We start from the raw sequence: 25,652 nt of genomic DNA on the forward strand, positions 1-25,652 counted from the left end.
AGCTTGCAAGACTTTAAATGTACTTTGGGTGTCCAGGTCAGATTTCATTAAAATGTTGTAACAAATAATTTATAACATTTTATTTTTAAAAGTTCTCATGTTCTTAATGTATGACATAGAATTAGTTGATTTGTGCCATGCATTTCAAAGACTGTTTAAAGTATTATGTAATTAGAAGATTGCATTACACAGAATTATCATAGCATGTTCAGAGGACCTTTGATATATCATCAGAAAAGTGTAAACCACCAGTACTGGGCCAGAAGCTAACACCAGTACCATCAGATGAGGCACTGTGATTTTCTACTTAGCTTGAGAAGTGGGCAAAATACCAAAGTTGTGGAACTAGGACAAAAGCTGCCCTCTAATAGTCTTACTTATAATTGATTCCTCCCAGCCAGATTTTGTAGTGGGACTTCTGTTGAAAGCAGGACAAAAAGCTTCTTGACTGACTGCAAAGTAAAAGATACTAAAGGTTGAGTCTCCCTTATCCAAATCCAAAATATTTCAAAATCTAAAACTGTCCACGTGGGTGGCTGAGATAGTGACACTTTTGCTTTTCTGATGATTCAGTGCACACAAACTTTGTTTCATGCAGAAAATTATTTAAAAATATTCTGTGTAAAGTTATTTTCTGGCTAGGTGTATATGGTATATATGAAACATAAATAAATGTGATGTTTAGACTTGGGTCCCATCTCCAAGATATCTCATTATGTATATGCAGATATTCCAAAATCTGAAAAACTCTGAGATGCAAAACACTTTTGATCTGAAGCATTTCTGTTAAAGGAAGCTCATCCTGTAACAATTGTGATCCATTAGTTAGAATCAAGAGTGATTAGCATACAGATTTTGGAGATAGGTTGAATGAAATCAGTGGGATTGACTTTTAGTGAATGTTTGGCTGGTGAAAAGAAGAGTCCAGAAAGAGTGGGCTACATCCACCACTGTAAGTATTCAATAAAGGGTTCCACTCTCAGATAGAAGGGAATCATAGAATCATAGAGTTGGAAGAGACCACAAAGGCCATCCAGTTCAACCCTCTGCCATGCAGGAAATCTCAGTCAAAGCATCCCTGACAGATGGCCATCAAGCCTCTGTTGAATCATGTCTACTCAAACTGATTGGCTGGCAGGGTTTTTTCAGCACCTTCCTTCAGTTCCTCTCTTATCTCTGCCCAGTGTTCAAGTGTTTGTGAACAGTTATTGAACATTTTATTTATTTATTTATTTCAAACCATATATCACCTCCTTGGCACAAATAGTATTTGGGACAGCAACCAACACAAAAATATAAGCTTAACTGCAAAATTATATTCAAGATATAAAAGCAAATAACTTCAAAGCGCCTCGATCAAAAATAGATAAATAGCACCAATAAGTTAAAAACTAACTCAGGAAATAGCTTAGAAGCCATAAACCAGTATGAATGAAAACCTCAATTGAGCCTTTAATATACACATACTGTACTAAAGTATCTTAACTTTGGAAGCTTGTTTCAGAGGGAGGAAATCTTTATACAGTAGCTGTGTCATATAAATATATGATAATTCCTTCTGTGTTGATACACTGTGATCCTCCCCATGGTCCATGTCCCATGGAGAGCCTCCCCATGAAGTGAGGGCTCTCCTCGTCAGACTTGTTTCCCTGTGTATTAAAAAAAATACCACTGGGAACTGTTATGCTTCTCTCCTCACTTGTTGATTTGCTTTTTTAAGTTTTAGTTTGGATGGCTCCCCTTTTCCTGTTCTTAACATCTGCTAGCCTGAAATAGGACCCTTATTCCAGTAATACTGTTGAAGCCTCTTAAAGAGAGGAATTGGACTGTATACATAAAGTATGCTATATAAAACTGCTAATCAATTATTTTTCCTTTACTTCCACCAGAACAATGCCTCTAAGTTGCTCTTGGCTATAATGGAAAGTAGGCATGACAGTGAGAATGCAGAAAGGATCCTTTATAACATGAGGCCCAAAGAACTGGTAAGTTTCCAGGAATATGCTCCGAAGCTTTTAGGGGTTACAAACTGATTTGGCAGCATGGAATTGTCTTCGTACCATTAGCATGACTAAAATTTTACTGTGTAATCTAGTCTTTTTGTCAAGTGAGTGTTACTGTACTCAGCAGTAAAATTAGTAGAGCCTTCAATCGCTTAGTTCCATTTGAATAACATATATAATACATCATTTAATACATTAGTAAGGTAAAAAGTTCTGTTTAACTTATAGTTGTAAATGTTACTAAATCCTCAGTCACATATTTCTACTGAAGCTGATCCATTTTGTTAGTCTAAGCAGTAAAAATAGCATATTTCCTAGGCATCTTTGGACAAAAAATATGCTTAGTCAAGGAGATAAGACAAAATTGATCTCATGAGTCTGGATAGTATTCTGAAAGCATTGTGGTTCATAACCAGACTTTGTTCCCACCAACAGAGGGACAGGCTTAATTTGTGTGTGTGTGCTGTTAAAGTGTTAGATCTCATTGCTCATAACTGAGACATACGGAGGCCTCAAGACCTCTGAAGGAGAAGCTGGTCAGGTCTAGCCGAAGGTAGCCATCATAGCTCAGGGAATGCTGTGAAGGGGGACCACAGGAAAAAAAATTGTAATAGAACAGACAACCCAGGCAGGAGAAAGGTGAGAGGCCAGACAGGGAAAGGTGGCCCAGACATAAAGAAATGATGGTATAGATATAGGGGTTTGATTTCAGAAAAATAGGGATAAGATCTCAGTCAGATACACTGCTACCTCGGGTTACGAAATTAATTCGTTCCGCCATTCCTTTCGTAACCCGAAAATTTCGTAACCCGAAAAGGCTTTCCGTTAGCACTGGAAAGCCTATAGCTGCACTTTGCAGCATTTGAATTTCGCGCCGAAATGAATTTCGTAACCCGAAAAATATTTCGTAACCCGAAACAGTTTTTTCCAATCCAACTTTTTCGTATCCCGGAAATTTCGTAACCCGATCATTTCGTATCCCGAGGCACCAGTGTAGAGAGAACAGGAGAGCTAAAACAGTGGCAGAACAGTCAGTAAGAAGGGAGAACTGACTCTGGTTTTGGGGTGCTATGAATGAGCAGAATGTTATGGTGTTATTTTCTGTGTCTTAATAAAACTCCATTTATTCAATATTCTTTGTTTTCAGCTACCTCTGTCTATCTCTATAAAGCCTGATAAAAGGATCAGGTGATGCTTACCACAACAAGCCTCCAAGACAACACAGCCACAGGGGTCACCCTGAGGCTCTCATACCCAGTCCAGGAAGGGAACTAGTGAGGAACACGGGTAGGATGAGTGCCAGGATCCCAGTAGAGAAGTTTGTTGGGTTTGCCCTTTCTCCTGGAGACATGTGTATCCTCTACAAATGTGAAAGATTGGGTCCAAAATGTGAAGGATCCAAAGCAGTGTTGAAGGTGGTGGTGCAGGGGAATTCTGCCAGTGGGATTCTTCTACTGAATCAAAACTTTTCCATAGACAAAAGGAATCTTTTTTTCTTTTTGGAAGGGAAACTTAGAGACTATCTTTTAAGTTTCAGAGCCAATCTAGGAGAGAGACCATGGCCAAAATCAGTGACACTTTTTTTCCTTTTCTGACACATTCCTGTGAATTTTCCCTTCCTTCCCAAGCAGCAATGGCGTAAAAGCTTTGTAGCATCTGTTGACTAGTCTGGCAGGCTAGGAAGCTGTGGTGGTCCAGGTGCCCACTCTGTCTGCTTCAGTAAAGATCAAATAGCAAGAGGAGAGAAACTCTGCAGGGTGCTCAAATATATTTTTGTGGATCTGCTGTCAGATTCATGGTGGGTTGTTGAGATGTAATGGAGAAGAGCTTAAAATAATCCTTTGCAACACACTACTAAATTTGACTAGTAGTTTAGATATAAAAAGCCATTTAATAGCTTCCAAGAGTTACTTTCTGGCCTGCATTAACAAATAACAAAACACAGAGCAGGAATGCCATAGTATACACTGAAAGTCTGTAAACTCACCACATTTTGTGTTAGTTATGGCAGGAGTCTGAGATGAGTGTGATGCAATGTATTATCCAACAACAATAGAGTGAACTGGGGATAAAGTTTCAGTCTTTATTTTGGCTTGCATTCATTCTACTGAGTCAAATTATTTCTGCTGTAGACTATATTTGGCAACAAATACCAGCTGCTGTGAAAATGAATACATTAACTTGAGCCAAAGACCACTATTTAAAAGGGCAAGAGAGAATAAATATAAAATTCCTTTAGTGGTCTTTCTAGAAAATGAGAAGGAGAATAAGAATCAGTCTGTATGCTTGAAATTTGTTTTGACTTCCTTTATCTCAGTTTTGATTCTTTTTTTTCCAAGTTTTGAGTTTGATTTCTTTTTTCCCCCCAGGTGGAAGTGATTAAGAAAGCTTATCTGCAAGGTGAGGTTGAGTATGAAGATGGAGAAAATGGTGAAGATCTTGCTGCATCTCCTAGAAATGTGGGGCATAATATTTATATATTGGCGCATCAGGTACAATTTCATTTATACAAGATAAATTTTAGGCCTAGTTAGATCCATTTATTCCATACTAGTAAACCTATACCCACCCCACAAAAAGTGCTTCAGTTCAGATGTAATGAGATGAAGACTCTTGTTGGGGCTTTGATGCAACCATCCCGTAAATCTGGCCTTTTTTGGCACTGGGCAGCTATATTGATTGTGCACACACCAATTACTCTAGCCCATATAGATGTTTGGAAGAATCATGGTGTCTGCTTAGTAGGTGCCACATTCACTGGTAGAAATGTTGCATAAAGTTTCAGAAAGCATAGTACAGTGGTGCCCCGGGATACGAAATGATCGCGTTACGAAATTTCCGGGATACGAAAAAGTTAGATTGGAAAAAACTGTTCCGGGTTACGATATTTTTTTCGGGTTACGAAATTTATTTCGGCGCGAAATTCAAACGCAAAGCGCGGCTAGCGGCTTTCCAGCGCTAACGGAAAGCCTTTTTGGGTTGCGAAATTATCGGGTTACGAACGGAACGGCGGAACGAATTAATTTCGTAACCCGAGGTAGCACTGTAGTTCCCCTTTTCCCTCAAATACTGGTCACCCTATTTTTCTCATTCATCACTGAAATCCTACAGCTATGGTGTAGGAAGCTCAGATTCAAAATGCTTCAAGTTCCTGTAGGAAAACAGCTTATCACTGTCACTCATCATGTCAAGATACCCCCTGCCTGTTCTATGGGCTGATCCCTAAAATAGACAGGAAATGCTGGAATTGTGGAGAGGAAAGGGAAATATATTATTAGTGAGATGCCAGTCACAGTTGCCAATTGTGACATAGATGGTTGCACCCAACCAGCAGTTGCCCCCATTAGTTCTGTTTTTCAGTGCTGAAGCATGGTCAAACCCTCAAAACAAATGTTTTGTTATGCGCGCCCCGACACATGCTGCTACTTGCAAGACATTGTTAAGCACCTTGTCAGCATTCATTTCAGCAATTCTGGAACATATCCCAGATAAATTTCCTCTTCAGACATAGGGATGGCCATACATTTCCTCAATAAATTACTGAAAGAAGTTAGTGTTAGTAGTGATGTTGGTGTTTGGTGCTTATTGCAGTTCTAACAAGCTGTGCATTTTTTAATTTAATTCCTCTGCAGTGGTTTTTGTTGCCAACCTCATTGTTATGTCTTATACTTCATACTAACTGAAACAATAATGGTTTTCATAACCAGTGTTGCACCTGCATTCATTCTTGTGGCTTCTGTCTTAAGCCATATGGACTTGTGGGACTGTGTTCATATAGGACGTATGTTAATATGTGCCATAGCAGTGGCCTTCAGGGAACCCTTGCACCTTAAATACTGTTCCTATCCAGGATGTGTGCTCACAAATACTATACTTTCAAATTTCTTGATGTGAAGGAAGAAAGAAGAAACATAAAACATGCAGCAGGCATTTGGTGGCAGGTTGGAGAAAATGGAACTATGAATAATGACCCTAATGTAAGATTAGCTTCAGAAAATTCCTTGTTCTGAAATGGTAAAGTCCTGCCTGGATCCTTGGTGTTTGTATTTTGCTTTTTAAAAAAGCAGGGTAGTAATTATTTGCTTATTCTATCCTAGCTTTGGCCTGAAGTCAGTATGCAGTTTCATCTAAAATAAAACAAATCTGTTTTTCTTTAACTTTCTTAGCATTGAATTGTTTCAAACAATTGGTACCAACATAGTAACCCCTTTCCCTCCATATCTATTTATTTTAGCTTGCTCGCCATAACAAAGAATTGCAGAACATGTTGAAGCCTGGAGGTCAGATAGATGGAGATGAAGCTTTGGAATTTTATGCCAAGCACACAGCTCAGATTGAGGTAAAATCTACACTAAAATTGTTGTTAGCATCCACTTCGATAAACTGGGGGAAAAAATGCATTTTTGTTGTAATTTTTCTTGTTCTTTTAAAATAAAATAATAATCTGATTTTGTCGTATTTTGGGGAAAATTCTCCATAAAACATCTGAAAGCTGGGTGCTTCTCCCCTGTATGAAATAGTTTTTCATACACACCATGTGGTCATATTTGTGATCTATAACCATTACAAATTCTACTAAGAATTAAATGCTTTTGGTATGGATATACTATAGTGATATTCTTTAAGGCTTTAAGTAAACAAATTTTGGCCAGCAGCCATAGGCCTATATTTGTATAAAACCATTAGTGAGTAAATAGCAATCCTCTAAATCGGAAATGTTACTGAAACAAGGGGAAAACATAAAGCAAATGGTGTTATTATGGTCTCAAGAGAGACCATACAGAAAATCTAGGCAAGTGAGGTTTTCTATGGTAACGAGTTATTCTGCCACATTTTAAACTGTCACCATGTAAATTACTCCTTCATTTTCTCTTACACAGATTGTTAGGTCAGATCGTACTATGGAGCAAATTGTCTTCCCTGTGCCAAGTATATGTGAATTCCTTACTAAGGAATCTAAACTACGGGTCTATTACACCACAGAGAGGGATGAACAAGGCAGTAAGATCAATGACTTTTTCTTGCGATCAGAAGACCTTTTCAATGAAATGAACTGGCAAAAGAAACTAAGAGGTACACAACTTTGAAGCAGAAGGCTGGTTTTCAAGATAGCCATACTTGATTTGTGAGGCTACTATTTTCTGATTCAGCCTCTAAGGAATTTTATTTTATCTGTGTTCAGGCTCTCTTATGGGGTTTTATTCACTCTAAAGTATTTGTTAGCAGGGGGCTATTTTGATTGCAAAGAAAGCAACCTAGAATCATGTGGCACCTTAAAAACCTTCAGCTCTACAAACTTGTATGAACTTGTCCCCAGTCCACTTCATCTGGTATTTTTTCTGTCTGCAGTGCTAATACTTGTTCCCTAGCACATATTTGTGAGTGGGGCATCATTTTACTTGGTACTGAAGGGAGAGGAAAGTGCATTTTTAGAATGGTGGTGGTTTAGTGAAGAAGTTGGCATGAATGTCTTGTTCTGTGAACATTGCTTGTTGTTCCCTGGATCTCACTTCCAGCATTACTGTCAGCATTGCTCAAACGCTGGTAAGATTACTAAAGTCCAAACTGATAACCAGCTGAACATGTATCAGCACGTGCCACTGACCTCTTGTCCCCCTGTTGCAACTTCCCATCCAAGGTTTACTGGAGAAATCAATTTATATGGCAAAACCTTGGAATTAATACCCGTGATGGCTCACTTTAAGAAGTTTGTGGGGTGGGACACAGAATTCAAGAAGGGGCTGGAAATTTGTTGTTGATACAAACTAGGTTTGGTTTAACACCTGAACATCATAGAAGACAGAAGCTAGGTAATTCTTTGGAAGATGCACTAAGTACAGAGGGAATGTCCAAATGGCATCTTTTCTTTTCTGGATGTTTTGGTTGCGGGCAGAAAGCTGGCAATGAAGGCAAGAATAAATTGGCTACTGTGCCCATGGAAGAGGAGGAAGATGACAATGATGATCCCAAGAATAGGTCATTGTTTCAGTGGTCATGCATGTTCGCTTGGAAAGACCCAAAGAGCAGTGCGCAGGAATTCCAAAGGATACAGGGTCTTTTCTGGCCCTCTTTTCTGCTCTTTCCTTCATTCTACCGTTTCCTTGACGAGTAGCTTCTGTGCTAAGGAGGGGTACATTCTGTGGGAATTCCTTCCACCCCATTTGCAAGCCGAGGGGCTTTCTGCCTGCATGTTGAACTGTTTTGAGCCCTGCCAGGCTGAATCCCATTGAACAGTCAGCGATTTGCTCCTTGACCCACCAGTCAAAACCTTCAAGAGATGCGCTTAGGGCCTGCTGTTTAACTGTAGCTCGCTTTTTCTTTTGGGGAAATCACTGACTTCTGCCAGGCCAAAGGGGGATGCTAGAGGTTCGTAGTAATGTTACAGTTGTATCTACAACTTCCTTTTTCTGAAGTAACCATTTAAACATGACTCTTATTAAATATTTTATATTTAAAAACATTTATTCTCAAACAGCTTCTTCATTGGCTTCTTCTCCACTTCTGACTCAGGTCCAAAACATACTGCAGAAACAATCCAATTTGAGACTGCTTTAACTGCTCTGGCTCAGTGCTAAGGAATCCTGGAAACTGTAGTTCATTGTGGCATCAGAGCTCTCTGACAGAGAAGGCTAAATGTCACACAAAACTACAGTCTCCAGCATTCCCTCGCACTGAATCAGGGCAGTTAAAACGGTCTCAGACTGGATTATTTCTGCAGTGTGTTTTGGACCTGAAATACATCAGGATGCTGATGGGCTGCTATGAATAGCTGAGGGACTGTATTGTATAGACCTGCTTCATGGCCAAAGATACATTCAGCAGATGGGATATCTGCTTCTGTTTCATGCAATAGTCCACTCTTGCTTTCTTAGTCTAAAGCACCCTGCAGAAATAATCCATTTTGAGACCGCTTTAACTGCCTTGGCTCAGTGCTAGGGAGTCCTGGGAACTGTAGTTTCTTATGGCACCAGACCTCTCTGACAGAGAAGGCTGAATGTCTCACAAAACTACAGTTCTCAGAATTCCCTCGCACTGAGCCAGCGCAGTTAAAGCAGTCTCAAACTGGATTATTTCTGCAGGGTATTTTGGGCCATAGTTTAGCCTCACCATATAGAATATACTAATGTAAATGACTGAGGGCCATCCTACATGTGACATTATGAATGTGAATGCCTCTGGAACTCTTGGTTTTTTATTACTGAAGAGGAGCTGGTGGCAAAGTCATATTGGTCTAGAGAAGGGACGAAACACAGGAGGTTGAGAGCTTTTATCCATGGCCCCAGTCTGGATTATATCATTTCCTACAGCAGCAGTTTGCCCCAGGAGGAGTACCATCAGCATCAATGGCAGCTTTTCTTCTGGGCCAAAAGGTAGCTGCGGGTTGAGATTTTGGCAGGGATGAAAACTTAAACTCACTTGACCCAACCAGTTATCCTATGCTGTAATACCAATGAAGAGCCTGCAGCTGAGTGTTGATAAACAGAAATTAAACGTGCAAGGGACATATGTTTACCACAATACCTACATTTCTACACCAAACATATGGGGCTGTAAATTAAAATTTGGGTGAGTTGGTTATAGAAGGTCAGACTGCACAAAGGTCTATGCCTGTGCAGGGTGAACATTCCAACCTTTCCTATTTTTAACACATAACTGTTCTTTGCTATCGTAGCGCTTATAAATCTGAGCGATATATAAAAAGCTGGTTTCTGTGTAATATGGCCTTTGATCTGAGAAGGCTTCTCTAGGAACGGAATACCCTGAACCTGCCAACTCTGCAAACAACAGTTAAAAAGATATTTTAAATTGGGGTAATAAAGATTTCTACAATTGATACCATGTGATTCTAGGAAAAGTTGGCAATACATTGGTCTCTAGGGATTTCTATTCTGTGTATCTGTTATCTCTCTCTTGCAAACTTTTTTTTCTTTTTTTCCTTTTGCTTGTAGCTCAGCATATATTGTACTGGTGTTCTCGCAACATGTCCTTTTGGAGCAGTATATCATTTAATCTTGCAGTCCTTATGAATCTACTGGTAGCATTTTTCTATCCATTTAAAGGAATCAAAGGAGGTATGAATATTTCAAAGTTACGAAATGTAATTTTTAATAACTAAAGCCAAGAACGGGGTTGCTAAGTAAAGTTCTTACTTTTGGTGAATGTTTTTGTGATTCTGTTGTAAGCACTTTCCACTCTCTCAAGTAGTGAGAAAACTATGGGTTTCACACTCTCTCCGGTTAGAAAAGGTGGCAAAGAGTTGTGATGTCTTTGCAGTTTCTTCTTTGTGGTCTCTGTGACTCACACCCAAGTTATTCTATGCCTGCACAGAGCTGTCTAGAGCTTACTAAGGCATTTTCTGAAGTATCTCCTCCCAGGACATATGATCGAGTGAGATTCCCACCTGTCCCCACTGTTTCTTTGATCACTGCCACATCTCAGTTGAGAAACTCTGTTGCTTTGTGCTCCCCAAACCCTGCCACACTGAATCTACTTTATCTAAAATCTCAGCTTTCTGCCTTTTAAGTCCAAATTGAAACTACTTTTAAGAGTTTTTTTCTCCCTGTTTATCTTCATTGTGATGGATGTCATGTTCCAAAGACAGATGAGAAAGATTTCTGGCCGTGAAAAAAACCAAACAGAAATACTATATTGTAGTCAGACGCATAATAGCAGAGTTTCTTCTAAAGAAGCTTGATTTTTAATACTTGGATGAAGGTGAATATATGTGCCAGTATTTTGAGTGTTTTCAAATACATCACCAATATTTTTGGAAATATTGGACTATTTTAGTAGATATAAGGGGCTTTATTTATACATTATTAACCACAAAACAGATCACTCTGTTTTCAGACCCTCTCCCATTCAGATTTAGCAATCCTATTCCCTCAATAATCTCTGTTTTTGACAGGGGTTGAAATGTACAACATTATTTTTATAAACATTTTTGAAAATGTATTTTTTTCTCAAAATGTACATTTCTAAGTATATTTTTTTCATGACATTCATTTTGATAGGCAGTTGGCTATTTTATTTTGAATTTGCCTCTTCCTGTTCCATTAATATTTTCCCATAGAAATAGAACCCCCTCTTTCAGGACTTTCACATATGGGGGGAGGGATCCTTTGGGGGAGATACTCATGTTCTGCCATAGCGGGGAGAAAACTCTTAATTGTTTACCCTTTAGACAGTCAGGGATTTACATCCCTATTAAACAGTACTGCATGATGATATCAGAACATGGCATTTGCAGGGGAAGACTGGAATGTAGGTAGAAATACTGCTAAGTTGGGCCAGTTTGATTATTAAATATCATCAGATGGTAAGTAGAACAAAAGACAAACCAAAAAAAACCCTTGGTTTCAGATCTGGGGAGCAGGGAAGATTGGAATCTTTTGGGCAGCTTTTAAATAACTTCTTTTGTTACTGATTTGTATATTTGTATATGCTCATTTATGTTGCTTTGCAGACATATTTTAAATAAAGCCCTAAATGGCTTGGGCCCAGGATACCTAGAGGACCGCCTCTCCCCATACAATCCGCCCCGCACACTCAGAACATCTGGGCAGCAGCTACTGAGGGTCCCAGGGGCCAGATTAGCCTCCACGTCTAGGAGGACTTTCACCATCTTGGCCCCGACCCTCTGGAATTCTCTGCCCATAGAGCTCCGCTCGGCCACCTCCCTGGCCCAGTTCAAGAAGGGGCTAAAGACCTTCTTGTTCAAATTAGCATTCCCGGATACAGGCTCCAATTAGTCTCCCCCCCTCTGACAGCAGTGGCAAGCTGGCCAGAATTGTTTTAATGTAATTGTTTTATTGTATTTGTATTTTATGATGTTGTGCACCGCCCTGATTGTAAGAAGGGCGGTATAGAAATAAATTTTTATTTATTTATTTATTTAAATCTGTATTATCTTTTATTGTTAGAAGCCCTCTCTGGAGCTGCGTCAGTACATTTTACTCACATGGCTTCATAGAGCCCTTAAGGATGCTAGTAACAAATATACATTTCAAAACAAATGCATAATGAACTCTATTTGGATATTTTCCCTTTCTCAGGTACCCTGGAGCCTCACTTGTCAGGTTTACTCTGGACAGCTATGCTGATATCGCTTGCTATAGTTATCGCCTTACCTAAACCCCATGGCATTAGAGCTTTAATAGCTTCCACAATATTGCGATTAATATTTTCAGTAGGTTTACAGCCAACGTTATTTCTTCTGGGGGCATTCAATGTAAGTATCAAATAGGATCCTCTCAAATGTTGTTGCTTTTTTCTCGCTACATGCTTAGTGGATAACATTCTGTTTTCTGCCCAAAAGTATTAGTAGAATTTACAAAACAAATTCTCCAACGTGTTGTCAGAACTAATGTATGTTTTTAATGTGTTTCCTGAATCAGAGACATAGCCAGGATTTTGGGAAGAGGGGGAGTCCAGACTAAGTGCCACCATTATATTGGGGCTTGGGCACAGCGGTGCGGCGGCACACACCATTCATTGTATCTAATGGAATGGGGGGTCTGGACCCCTCCCCCCCTTGGCTACATCCCTGCCTGAATGATCCTTGGTAGTTTCAATTGAGGAATAGTATTTTAAATCATTTACTAATCTTTTGTTGCAGGTTTGTAACAAAATAATCTTTCTAATGAGTTTTGTTGGTAATTGTGGAACTTTCACCCGAGGATACAAAGCCATGATCATGGATGTGGAGTTTCTTTATCATCTGCTATACCTTCTTATTTGTGCAATGGGGCTGTTTGTTCATGAATTTTTCTATAGTTTGCTGGTAAGTGTTTAATCATAATGTTTCATAATATAACTGTGCTTAATAGCTGTGGATATTAGTAATCTTTATGATACTAAATGCATCTAAGCTAACAATCCAAATCTGATTGTTAGTCTCACCTACAGTAGAACCGCTGACTGAATGCAAGTTATGTAAATGTTTATTTACCAAGTTCCCATTAATTTAGTGGCTCTCCTCTATTTGGAACTAACAATCAGATCTAGGCCAAGGTTTGCAGGGTCTCAACCTATGATATACATATTTCTCAAAAAAGTTGTGGCATAAATGGAAATGAAACTAATGGACCAGAAAGCAACTAGTTTCTGAAAACCTCATGAGCTGTGGGCATGTGCTTCTAATCTATGCAGTTTTGGTAAAGCATTTTTAAAATAGAGAAAACTTAACCTTCATGGTGTGGCACATTGTAAAAAAAAAGATGTTATGTGCATTCTAGAGTGTTGTTGTGGTCTCTGGGGTTACTTTTCCGAGGTCCTGGTGCCCCTTTTTCCTTTTAAGATGGAGAGAAAAACTTGTCCAGTCCCAGATAAAGTTGAAATCAAAGGAGCAACTTGGTGAAAACAAATGTAATGGTGAAACTACACACTTGATATAAAATATTGGCAGTGGCTGAACTCTGCTCACTTAGCTCAACTGAGAACAGAAGTGGGAAAACTGCCACCTAAGTCCAATTTCTGCAGCCTCATGACTCCGAAAGCACCCAGGCCTATACTAATTGCCCTATTTTTCCCCATTAAATTTTGACCAAAAACTTTCCAAATCAACTAAAAATTGCACAGATGTAGCAATTTACTTGCCCCACCCTTCCAGAGTTCCCGACATAGAAATCTTCCAAGATAAACCCAGACAGAGGCTGCGACATGATGGTGTGGCCAGCCAGGGGGGTGTAGGGATGGCAACTGACCTCCATCTCTGCACAGTTGCCCACTTAGTTTAGTCAGGTCATGTCTGGGCAAAAGGTGGAGAGAGGCAACACATCTATCTTTTGAGATTTTTCTCCTGACCTGTAGCGTTGGTACATGTAAGCTTATGACACCACACTATATCATATCCCTCCTGAGAACTGTGGTTCTCAGCATGTCTCATGGTTGAAAGTTGCTTGGTAATTCAACTGCCCTTCCTTCTTCCATAACAAACAGCAGGAACAAGAGAGAGCCTTAGGTAAAATCTATAAAATGATTATTATGATAACAATTGCCGAAAATGTTTGCAAGAAATTATCATAGTAATTAGCAAGTGTTTCATTAAGAGCAAGGGATTTAATGGGGGAGCTATTGTGCATACTACTGCAAAGCACTCACCAATGGATCCTTGGTCTGCATGAATAGAAGTAGTAGCAGCAGCATGAAAAGATTATGGGAGATGCTGGATTAAGAGATGTCAAATACATATTACAGATGTCAGTGTCTTTACTACAAAACACTGGATTGCCAATGAACTGTTTTCCTCATAAGGCAAATGGGAAGGTGGCACTTTTAAGAGAATTACTGTGAGCTGGAAGGAGGTGCTTAATCTTATATAATCTGCCAGTTGTGTTTGGTAAATGCCCATCTGTGATGGCACAAAATTTATCCATGGAGGTGGCAGTAGATGTGTTGCTTCTTCCCTCTTTACCTCTTCCTCTTATAGCTATCCTGCAATGCCCCCACAACCAATTTTTTCATACATTTACAGAGTACAAACATGATCGGGATTCAGGGAATTTTCAGGGAGGAATTCTGCAAAATGGCAGTTGCCAACAGTCAGGAAAGCCACTTTCACAGTAAAGCTTCCGTTTTTTTTAAAAAAAACTTTAAGGTTAAAGTGGCTTTCCCAATCATTGGCTACTATCATTTTACCCCCAGTAAGGTCTGTGAATGATGGCCATAGAGTTGTTTCAAGGGAAATTGTGATTTAAAGAAAGGCAGTTTCTGTTGTTTTGTTTTGTTAAAAGAAGGACTTCATCTTCCAATTGCTGTATGTAGTAACATATTGCCATTCACAGAAAGTGTGTTTGTGTGGGAAACAATAGCAGGAGTTATGGGCTTGACAGACGGGGGGCTAAACGCTGTTCCTGTTTGCCCTGGATCATTGCTGCGGCAACCACATGCCACGGCAATCTCTTGTGAGAAAAAAGAAACTGCTGTAAGCAGCTTCTTGGAAGGGGCGCCATAATGGAGCTCGCGTGCCGTCATGACACCTCCTGTGGCCAGTGCTGTGTGGGTGCTATGACACAAGTGCGTCATCATGGCATGCCCCATATGGATGGGTGCATGCCAAGATGGTGCCCAGGGCACACAGTAGGGTTTGAGAGCATGTGAACGCTCTGTCCTACCACAGCTCTAGTTCACAATCAGGCCGACACAAAGTGCCAGTCTGTATCACCCCACAGTTGCCAAGAAGAGTATTGTCAAGGGTAGGGAGCAGGGAGAAATTTAATGAAAATGTTAGGCCTGTTTCATTTTCAAATGCCTCTCTCTCCCTTTGAAGTGAAAATTATTTGCTTTTTTGAAGAACTTTAAGCTTGTATTTTAGCCCTTCCAATTATGACTATTAATGTTACTTCATAAAAAGGAATCAGGTTGCTCCTGAGGCAGTGTATTGGTCCGGCCAAAGACCTGTTCATTTTAATAGAACTTAAATGCGATTAACCTTGTTTGATTCTGACAACTGTCTCCTCGTATGAATTTAGTCACAGAGACTGTAATGTTTCCATTAGGTCATTCTGTGGCTTTTCGCTTATGTACTAATCCACATGGGGATTTCCACATCAAAGTCTAAGCTAGTGTGGCATGAAGCATCACTTGTCCTGCCATCATACAGGTGTAGGACAAACAGCATGCTTATAGTTGGGTCTGTGGTTTTTCATTTGCCAAACCATGGTAATGTTGTTTTGTCATTTCTGAACTATAGCTTATGCTATGCTGCTAGGACCCAGCTAAACCAATCAGATTTATTTATAACTTTTGAGTAGTCCCCATTATATAGTTTTGATTTTTTTTAGTTGTTTTCTCTTTTGCTTTTAGTAGTAATTGCAAAAAGAGATTATTGAACTATGGCCCCACAAAATTAGCATTTCTAAAACGGCATGAGCCATTTTACAGTTGATATAGCCATCTGTTACAGGGGGCCCCTGTCTGTCTTTAACCAATAATAAATTTTTGAAATGTTTTGAACTGCCCCTTTTCCAGCTTTTTGACTTGGTGTACAGAGAGGAGACCTTGCTGAATGTCATTAAAAGTGTTACCCGCAATGGACGTTCCATCATCCTGACTGCTGTTCTTGCTCTTATCTTGGTTTACCTGTTCTCGATAGTGGGCTACTTGTTCTTCAAGAATGACTTCATCTTGGAAGTAGATAAACTACCTAATGAAACTTTATTACCAGGTAGATACTATACATCCCATCCCTCAAAGTATACAACCAGTGTAAATGCATCAAGTTCTTTTTCTTAAGAGGCTTAAACCCCTTCCATAGATGATTGCCTGTTAAGATTAGATTTCTTTTGAGAGAGTTCCACTCTAAATTAAGATTTTTTTTATCTGTTGAAAGCATATAGCATTAGGCTACAAAGCAAATTTGACTGCATCAGTCTCTCCCTGCAGAAATTATTTTACCCTGTGGCACACAATAGTAGGGACTGTCTAGTACAGTAAGATTAAATAAAGCTAAGCATGTATCCTTATGTACCAAAATATTCCATAGTTCTACACCAGATACGCTAAGGTTAAGTGCTATGGATAAATTTGTGTGTGTGTGTATCTTTATATGTTGTGCTGTCAGACTATCTGTGATGAGAATATGGAAGTTCCAAAGAAGTACAAATTTAAGAATGTCAGGTTGGATCAAAAAGCTGTACACAGAGGGTCTGCCTTCTTTGATCGGTGGTAATTCTGATAAATCGTATTCCAGATGCTTTTCCTGCAACCCTAGGTTAGGAGCATACTCATTGGCATTTGTTCATCCTGTTGCCTGCAGCAATCTTCTAAAAATGCTATATGTGAACAGTCCTGACTGGAAACACTACCATATAGGAGTTAAGCTGTAATTCATATTGCCATGATAATGTATGTGTATCTTACATTCCCTGCAAATGCACTGAGAAGCTAGAATTCACTGCGTGTCTCATGCCTACACCCTGTGTACATGCAGCAAAATAGATATTTACAGTACAATTCTCTACATATCTGCTGAGAAGCAAATTCCATTGAATTCAGTGGAGCTTATTCACATGTAACCATATATAAAGTTTCATCCTTAAACAGAAATCACATATCACTGTACCAAAAGTTGCACACTATTTCCTATAAAACTACTTTACTTGTAGGAATTTTGTCACATTTTCAATGTGTCCTCATTTGGCTTGAGCCAATATCTTCTGTTTGCTGTAGGACTGGTTCTGACATCACTTTTATGTATTAAACATTTCAAGACATTTCTGGATAGTTCATTAAATTTTTCAAGTGAGTAAGATGCAAAACCTCTTGTTTCCCATTCTATTCTGGTCCTTGCTGCAGACATTCAGATATTAGCTCCACACCACCCACTTTTGTTCTGGAATACACACACCATGAAAAATACAGGCACCATTAAAATTGTTTAAAAACACAACATAAATGAAGAATGCCAACTGTTCATAGGCTTTAGCCCTCAACTATGCAGATGGGACATTTAGTTCCTTAGAGTCACATTTTGTTGCAGAATTCACATACAACCAGACCTATAAGATATGCCTTTTATGACATAGTCAACTGGAAAGTTATACACAATATCTTTGAGGAATAAATGAGGGATGCCAGCTGTGCACAGAGAGTTTAATTTTCACTTATGCAAACATAATATCTTTATTTCCCAGAGCCATAGCTGTGTTGCAGAACTTACACTGAGCTAGACCTACAGTGTTGGCATTTATGACATTTTCACCTGAAGTGCTGTAAACAATATCTCAGAGTTTCTGCCAGCATTTTTTACAACAACAACAACAACAAAAACAATTGTAACAAAAATTGTCCAAATAAATCTACTGCATTTGTGTTGGTTGGATTTTTGGCAAATAACAAAAACTGACAGATACTGAAAACAAATATTCTCTGTCATGTAAGCATATTTTTTCTGTGTCTTTGAACACTGTGAAATACACTTAATCCTGCACCTACAAACACCCCGATAAATATGGGACATTTTTTACACCACAGTACATTGAAATTCTTATTTAGTTTGTAAAATACCCCAAATTAAATTGCAGGATGTGTGTGTGTGTGCGTGTGTGCGTGCAAGAGAGAGGGAGGGAGATTAAAACTTGTTAAGTAGTCAATGGACAGTTATGAAATCACATTTCAGAAATGATATAATGAGTAGCAGCAAAGTCACTTTACTGGTGTAACTAATAACGTTTTCTGTTTACTTCTACAATTTGCTTTTTTATGACACTCTTGGAGGCATTTTAACCAGAATAATTCAACCTTTGTATCATTTTCTTCCCAAACCTAATGGGGTTTTGTTGTTGTTGTTGTTTCAAAGAAATAATGGAAAGTACCAGAAAAATATTTACAGGGGAACTAGGTTTTTTTTAAACACCACAGAGAGTAAGAGCAATGGATTACTTATCAAATACTATAGCTAGCTACTAGATGAATTGTTCTGTAAAAATAATTTCCAGACTGTGGTTAGAATCCATCTTGTGAGGCCTTTGAGCTGAACTGTGAAATAATGATTTTTAAATCGAGGACAATTTTAATAAAATTATTGTTAACAGTGAATGTTAATGGATGTATTCACTGTGTTTGAACTCTAGAACTGTTTAAGCTGTGTTTCTGATATCTTAATTTGAACTTCTAGATCAGCACAGTGAAGCTGGTGAACCAATGACCAGAGAGTTCCTATATTCCAATGTATGCAGAATAGGGAATGGAGAAAACTGTTCTTCTGTTGTTCCTTCCTCAGGTATGTATCCTGGGTCCCCTCCCACCAGGCTAGGTTTAAACTGGAGTTTTTACTGGGTGTTTTGATATATTAAAACATCACTCATTAAAAGAATAAAATGCAATCACAAGCCTGAGGGCAGGGAACTGTCCAATTAAAAAGATTGTATGTACAGCGCTGTGTAAATTTACAGCGCTTTATAAATAAAGGTTAATAATAATAATAACACTTTTTTAAAGTATATATTAAATCAGTTAACTATACTAAAACACATTAAAGCTATTCAAAAATATAGCCGTGTTAGTCTGTAGAATCAGTATGTACAGAGATCTTGCAATAACTTTGAGACTAGCTGAAATAAAAAATTTGGAAGCATGAGCTTTCATAGACTTCAGTCTACTTCCTAAGATGCATATAGTGGAGTGGAAACCAGGGACTGCCACTGGTATGTGAGAATGTCAGTTCAAATGAAAAATTCTTTGTGTATGAAAATTAAGTAGCAAGTCCAATTTTAATGATGGTCGTTAGTGAACAAAGACATTGTGAACTGGCCAGTGTGTATGGAAATGAAGGGGCAAGACCAGTTTGGCATTGGAAACTAGCTTTTAGGTGAAGAGAATAGATGAATGTAGGACAGCCCCCTGAGGATGGGGTCAGATAGTTTGAAATATGTGTAGCGAGTCAGAAAGCCATTATCCCTGTTCAATCTATTGGTGAGGAACTGTAGTTTATGGATGAATTCCAATTCTGCTGTTTCTCTTTCCAGTCTACCTTTGTAGTTCTTTTGTTCAAAGACTGCTGTTCTGAGGTCTGGGATGGAATGCCCAGGGAGATTTAAATTTTCTGCCACCGTTTTTTGTGCTCCCATTTCTAATGTTTGATTTATGTCTGTTTATCCTCTGGCGCAGGGATGAGCCTGTTTGCCCGATGTCGAGTGCACTGATGACATAGTATAGCATAAATCACTTTGTTGGATGAGCATGTTGGGATGGAGCACACCTTGAGTGACTGTACTGGAATCACTAGCTGACACAGGACACTGAATCCAGCGTGACTGTTTTGATTTGTAAAGTCGAAGGCTTTCATGGCCGGCATCCATATTTTTTTGTGGGTTTTTCGGGCTATGTGGCCATGTTCCAGAAGAATTTCTTCCTGACGTTTCGCCAGCATCTGAAGATGCCAGCCACAGATGCTGGTGAAATGTCAGGAAGAAACTCTTCTGGAACATGGCCACATAGCCTGAAAAACCCACCAAAACCTACTGTTTTGATTGTTGCTATTTTCTGGCAGTCTTCTGGATCTATTCATGCAACACTGATACTTCCTGTTTTGTCGTAGCTCGACCCACTCTTCTCACACTCATTGCAGCTCAAGGTCACAGCTATGTTTAGTTTAGTTTCAGTTTTGATTTCATCCTAATTTGCATTTTTTTAATCTGTAAATTCTTTCCTCTTGTGTGTGATCAAATATGCAGATCTTGATAAACTGTTCAGAAGCATACTGAAATGAAATTCTACCCCACTGGTACCTGCCAAGTTCAACAGCTAGTGTAGAGAATACCATATTGTACCTTCCTGCCAAACAATTGCAAAAGATGTGCAGTCTCTCAGAAAAAGAAGAAGAAATTGATTATTCTAATTCAGCATTATTAGGATTGAATCCACTGATTGTCAAATCCAGACCTTTAATAGTTCAGCACTCAAATCCCTCTATATTTCAGTTTTTATCACATTCATTTTGTAAAAATCCATTTTTTTCCATTCAGAATATGAAGGCATTTCTGAATTTTGGTAAATTCTTACCAAAAAGAAAAAGATATGAAATGCTCACCCACCCTAAGTTGCATGATGGGTGGGAGGGAAGAATCTGGTTCCCCCTCCCAAAACCCCCCCCCCCCCCCCCGATTTGTTGTTGTTGTTAAAAATAGTTTATTTTTCCCCCTGGAATAAAGAAGAAAATATTTAACATAAGATGTTAATATTTCTAAAAACTATGTCGCATATCTCACATCTTCACAATTCCTATTTTTGTTTCCTTTTCTCGGGGGCAAAACAGACTGGCTCTAAATGCTGGCTTCCTGGTGGCTTGGGAGGAGGCATGATGTTTAGACGTCATGTGCCCCCAAGATGCCCGGAAGCTGCCCAGATGTGGACCAGCTTCCAGGTGCTCCAGGGCACGACGTTTACATGCTGCACACCACAGGAGCACCATAAAGCCATGCCAGGGCAGGAAAAGCCAGCTTTTTGCCTGCACAAAAAGGAGCAGTAATTTGCTTCTTCTTTTAGGGCTGGCAAAAAGGCAGATTGGAGTTTCGGTTTGTGGTTGCTGCAGCCTCAATCCAGCTCTCTCAGTGGCGGCTTCAATTTGCACCTTTGGGGCAGTTTGTTCCGCCCCTGAGTTTTGTTTGCGGGAATGTGTGCTTTTTGTCTGTTTGGCACTATGGAGGACTAGAAGAGACAAAGTTATTTTTCTTTGTTTTGCTAATATTGAATGTCCCTTCTGTTTTTCTTTGGAGGGTGCCTTTAAACTAGGAAAACCAAAGAGGCTACTTAGAGATTAGTGTTCAGGACCTTCAATTTGTGGTTGTTTTCTGAATATTTTATGCCTTTAATATGCCAACAAAGGGGCATATTAATATTGCATCTTTTCAATTTTTTCAAAAATTTCCCTTTTCCTTCCAAATAAGCAAAATAACAACAACAATTTGTGTAAATTTACAGCGCTTTATAAATAAAGGTTAATAATAATATCAATAACAACAACAACAACACCCCCGAGCTTAAATATTTCTGGAATTTTTGTTGTTGAAATTTTTGTATTCATTTGCAACAATGAACACTACACTCCCTCATGTTTACTTCAGTGCCTTTCTGTCTTTGCAGATTAATTTCATGCCCCTACCCCAAATATTTCTTTCTCAAACCCGTGTATTTCCACAAGAGTGGATAATGGGTTGGGTTTATTTAATTATACCAATTAAGCCTCTATGCTTTTATTAATTCTGATGTTCCTTTGTTATGTTTCTAATTTGTGAAAGGTCTCCAGAGTTTTCACCCTAAAAGACATCTCTATCTATTTTAAATTATTTCCTGCACTTTCAATTTACTATATAAAATTAATGGCCTTGCTGTCAAGACCAGGCAGAAGGTTGGCACTTTTTGAACTGAACATATTTTAGATGTGAAGCATGCAGAGAGGTCAGTGAGGCCTGTACTGGTTCCTTTACTTTTGTGCCTCTTCAGACAAATTAAGAAACACAAAATGATTGATCCTAGTCACCTTTAGCTGGAAGAGGAAACTATGGTCTTGGAAGACAAGATGAGGACATAGTAGCCATGCTTGGTAGATTAATTCTGTCCTTGAAAATAAGACATGGGATACCTTTAAGACATACAAACCAAAATAGATCTTGTAGCATTTGGAGAAAGAAAGAAGTTGGTAGCATAAAATTTTGTAGACTTAAGCCTACTTCCTTGGATGCATGGAGTGGAGAGTCTAGGAACACAGCGTTATAAGTAGACTGTGTATGTGAATAGGAATAGAAATGCAAAAGTTGTGGATCTGGTGATGAGGTCACAAGTTCAGTTTTAACAATGGTTATTGGGAGGTATAGGCAGGGGAAGCCCACAGCCATGGTAAGTAGGTAACCATGTGAATGGTGGTGGGAGTTACTGGAATGTAATGTGATACTGGCTGAGAACCAGAAAGGCACTGTGTTGAATTGGCCAAGAGAGCCTTTGTAAGGCTGAGATGTTAACTAGCATTATAAGATGTAGAGTGTTCCAGGAAACCATTTTTTTCCATTCAACCCACAGTCAATGGCCCAGAGTTTGTAGATTTTATTCAATTCTGCTGTTTCTCTTTCCAATCCTTCTTTGTAGGTTTTTTTTGTTCAAAGACCACTGGCCAGAGGTCTGAGATGGAATGCCCAGGTAGACTGGAGTGTGTTGCAACTACTTGTTGTATATTCCCATCCCTAATATTTACATTATGTCAATTTATCCTCTGGTGCAGGGACTGGTCTGTTTGCCCAATATAGAGAGCTGAAGGATAGCATATATCGCAATAGAGGATGAGCAAGTGAGGCTCTGTCTGTTCCTAGGCACTTCATGTATGTGAAGAAGCAGACTTAAGGTTATTACACTCACTTTTTTCTTTCTCCCAGTTATTCTCAAAGGTGCAACAAGATCCCTTTGCATACTGATCCAGACTAACATGGCCATGTCTTTGCAAACAAAATAGAAATACTTCTTTATAATAGGAGTGCATAATTCAAATACCTCTGAGGCATTCTTCTTCATTTTATTAATTCAAGAAGACCACATTACTGCAGTAAATAACAAATCTTGTTATTAAACTTAGCATTAACTTTTTAACCTCCTCTTTCCTTCTGTCACCCATGGCATATGCTTTCCATTCACTGTCTCTCACCTGTTCCTTTTCTTTAGTCATGTAGTTGCACAAATGTCTCTGCACTACCACACACCTACACACAGTTTTGTGGTCCATCCCCCCACCAGATCTTTCTGCACTCACATCTTTCCATTTTTCTCCCACTCATTTCTGATTCTAATCTTTCTGTAGAGCACAGAGGACGCACAACACTTTTTCTCTCTCTATCAGAATTGTTACTCTGGGAGAATCTTGGATCCATGTGGGGAATGCAGTTCAGATTGGTTCACTGCAGTAAACTGGAAACACTGATATCACCTTCCACCATGGCACCTTTGAATCTAACGATAACAGGGAGGTGTATATGTAGGCAGTCTTTCATTTCTGAGCATACCTTTTATAGGATAGGATCCTTTAGCCTATTTTTATGGGGTGAATGGGATAGGACACACCCCGTGTGTGTGTGAAAAAATGTGAATATCACTGCTACAAGCTTTGGGCGAGGTGATCCAACTTCTGTAAATGCGTGACACACCTTTCTCTCTCTTTTCCTTTAAAAGCTTATTTATTTGGGAGATAGACTTTTGATCACATGGGTTTTTTGGCTTTCTTAAGCTCATTTTAGCCCTCAGTAGGTCCTAGAGGTTGGAAGCTGGCCTTCAGCTCCTGGAGCTTGTCTAGCCTGCCTTGAAATTTCCTACAAAGAGCTTGTCACCAATGGTGGCTATTTTAAATACTCATGGGACTCTGGTGGTGGGTGGGACAGTGGGCTACATTTTCTCATAGTGTCCTGAACCATAGTCATTCTGAGGAGTGTATAGATATACTAAAGAGATTCTCTGCTTTCTAGGGAAAATGGAAATTGTTCCTTTATTTTACATTTGATAACTACATCTGATGCTTCTAGAACTGGAAAGGAACTAAATTCATTAATGCAGTTTGTTCTAGAATAAAACCTGAGGCACCATGGATTATACGTTTGGACACCAACAATAAAAGCACAACTATAATATTTGCTCTTTTTAAAAAAAAGTCTCTGTAACTCAGAACATAATTGCTGGATCCTGATCACATGATGTGGAAAGCTATTGGCATGTTCTCAATTTGTGTGTCTGGTTTTTTTTAAAACACCTTTTGGACATGAACAATATCATGACTTTGTAATCAAAGCATGGAAGTGCAGAAGGAAAATGAAAGAAAGCCTATTTCTGTGACTTCACGATTGTCTCACACTGACAGTGCAATTTCAAGGAGAATTTGAGGAATATGGGTAGTGTATTTTCATCCCATTCTGTCTCACAATGGTATTCTGATTTGTGTGTTTGGTAGAACTGTTTTCTGAAGACGCTGAGGAAGAGGATAAGGAACATACGTGTGAGACGTTGCTGATGTGCATCGTTACTGTTCTTAGTCATGGCCTGCGGAGTGGTGGTGGTGTAGGAGATGTGCTCAGAAAACCATCCAAGGAGGTAAATCACCACTATATGTGGGGACAGGGGGAGAAAATTAAATGGGGTTAAATGTCTAGAAAGGGATCAGAATACTTTTTCATGGACATCTTTTCTCTTATTGCTTCATTCATTAAAACTGATTTGTCTCATGTAGAGTCTTGACTTAATTTGATTGTGTGCATGAAGGGTGTAATTGCTTTTGCTAAATGAGTATGCCCTAGCAATATCTTCTTTTGGCTATGCAGGCACTTCTGGAGATACAAAATAAAACGATTTACAACTAAAACCAAAACACTGATCTCGAGTTACAGTAGTTGATAGTGTTATAGTAATTAAGTACTATAATATATTCAGGGGTGGCTGTGTTGGCCAGATAAAAAAGCACAATAACATCCAAAATTCACAAAACAGTGATATGTTTATTCTGACAACCAAAATACATAAATTACAGGATGCAAGCTTTTGAAGCTCCAGTGACTCCTTTGTCAGGCAAAGTTCTATTATCTGTGCAATCACTTCCTTACAAATCTGTTTCTTTAACCTGCTGTGACCTCTAAGCCCTTTTGGTAATGCAAAGGTTTTCCTGTGAACCATAGTTAATATTGCAATGGCATACCCACTGTAAATAAATAAATAAATATATATATATATATATATATATATATATATATATATATATATATATATATTGCTGGTGATCTGCAGTAGTCATTTAGATATAGGACATAGAAATCCCACCCAAAAAAGAATGGCCACTTATAACATAAAATATGTATTTGAAAAGTTATCCCTTTCTTTACCATTCCTCCTTTCCTTCATGTCCTGCCAGACATCTTTCTATTACTCCCACTATCAACTTTTATACTCCAGTCTTATTTATCTAGAAACCATTTGTTTTTCAGGAACCTCTTTTTGCTGCAAGAGTGATCTATGACCTCCTCTTCTTCTTCATGGTGATCATTATTGTCCTCAATCTCATTTTTGGTGTCATTATTGATACTTTTGCTGATCTGAGGAGTGAAAAGCAGAAGAAAGAAGAAATTTTAAAAACAACATGCTTTATTTGTGGTGAGTGTAAAACTAGCAAATGGTCTCTTCCGGTCA

General features: G+C 38.9%; 2 protein-coding genes across 6 annotated transcripts in view; one reads left to right on the top strand and one right to left on the bottom strand.

The window, feature by feature from the left end:
* Positions 1-25,652, bottom strand: part of SUMF1 (sulfatase modifying factor 1) — an 891,645-nt gene that overhangs the window by 359,689 nt on the left and 506,304 nt on the right. The window lies entirely within an intron of this gene.
* ITPR1 (inositol 1,4,5-trisphosphate receptor type 1) overlaps positions 1-25,652 on the top strand; it is a 276,298-nt gene that overhangs the window by 221,309 nt on the left and 29,337 nt on the right. For all 5 annotated transcript variants that reach the window (XM_042448619.1, XM_042448620.1, XM_042448622.1 and 2 more), the window contains 11 exons: positions 1,890-1,985; positions 4,373-4,495; positions 6,238-6,342; positions 6,884-7,076; positions 9,953-10,075; positions 12,059-12,234; positions 12,622-12,786; positions 15,975-16,170; positions 18,622-18,726; positions 24,427-24,566; positions 25,451-25,616. In XM_042448619.1, coding sequence (XP_042304553.1) covers positions 1,890-1,985; positions 4,373-4,495; positions 6,238-6,342; positions 6,884-7,076; positions 9,953-10,075; positions 12,059-12,234; positions 12,622-12,786; positions 15,975-16,170; positions 18,622-18,726; positions 24,427-24,566; positions 25,451-25,616 — 1,588 coding nt within the window. The remainder of the gene's footprint in view (positions 1-1,889; positions 1,986-4,372; positions 4,496-6,237; positions 6,343-6,883; positions 7,077-9,952; positions 10,076-12,058; positions 12,235-12,621; positions 12,787-15,974; positions 16,171-18,621; positions 18,727-24,426; positions 24,567-25,450; positions 25,617-25,652) is intronic.

This window comes from Sceloporus undulatus, chromosome 2 (genome assembly GCF_019175285.1).
Source record: "Sceloporus undulatus isolate JIND9_A2432 ecotype Alabama chromosome 2, SceUnd_v1.1, whole genome shotgun sequence".
NCBI lineage: Eukaryota > Metazoa > Chordata > Lepidosauria > Squamata > Phrynosomatidae > Sceloporus > Sceloporus undulatus.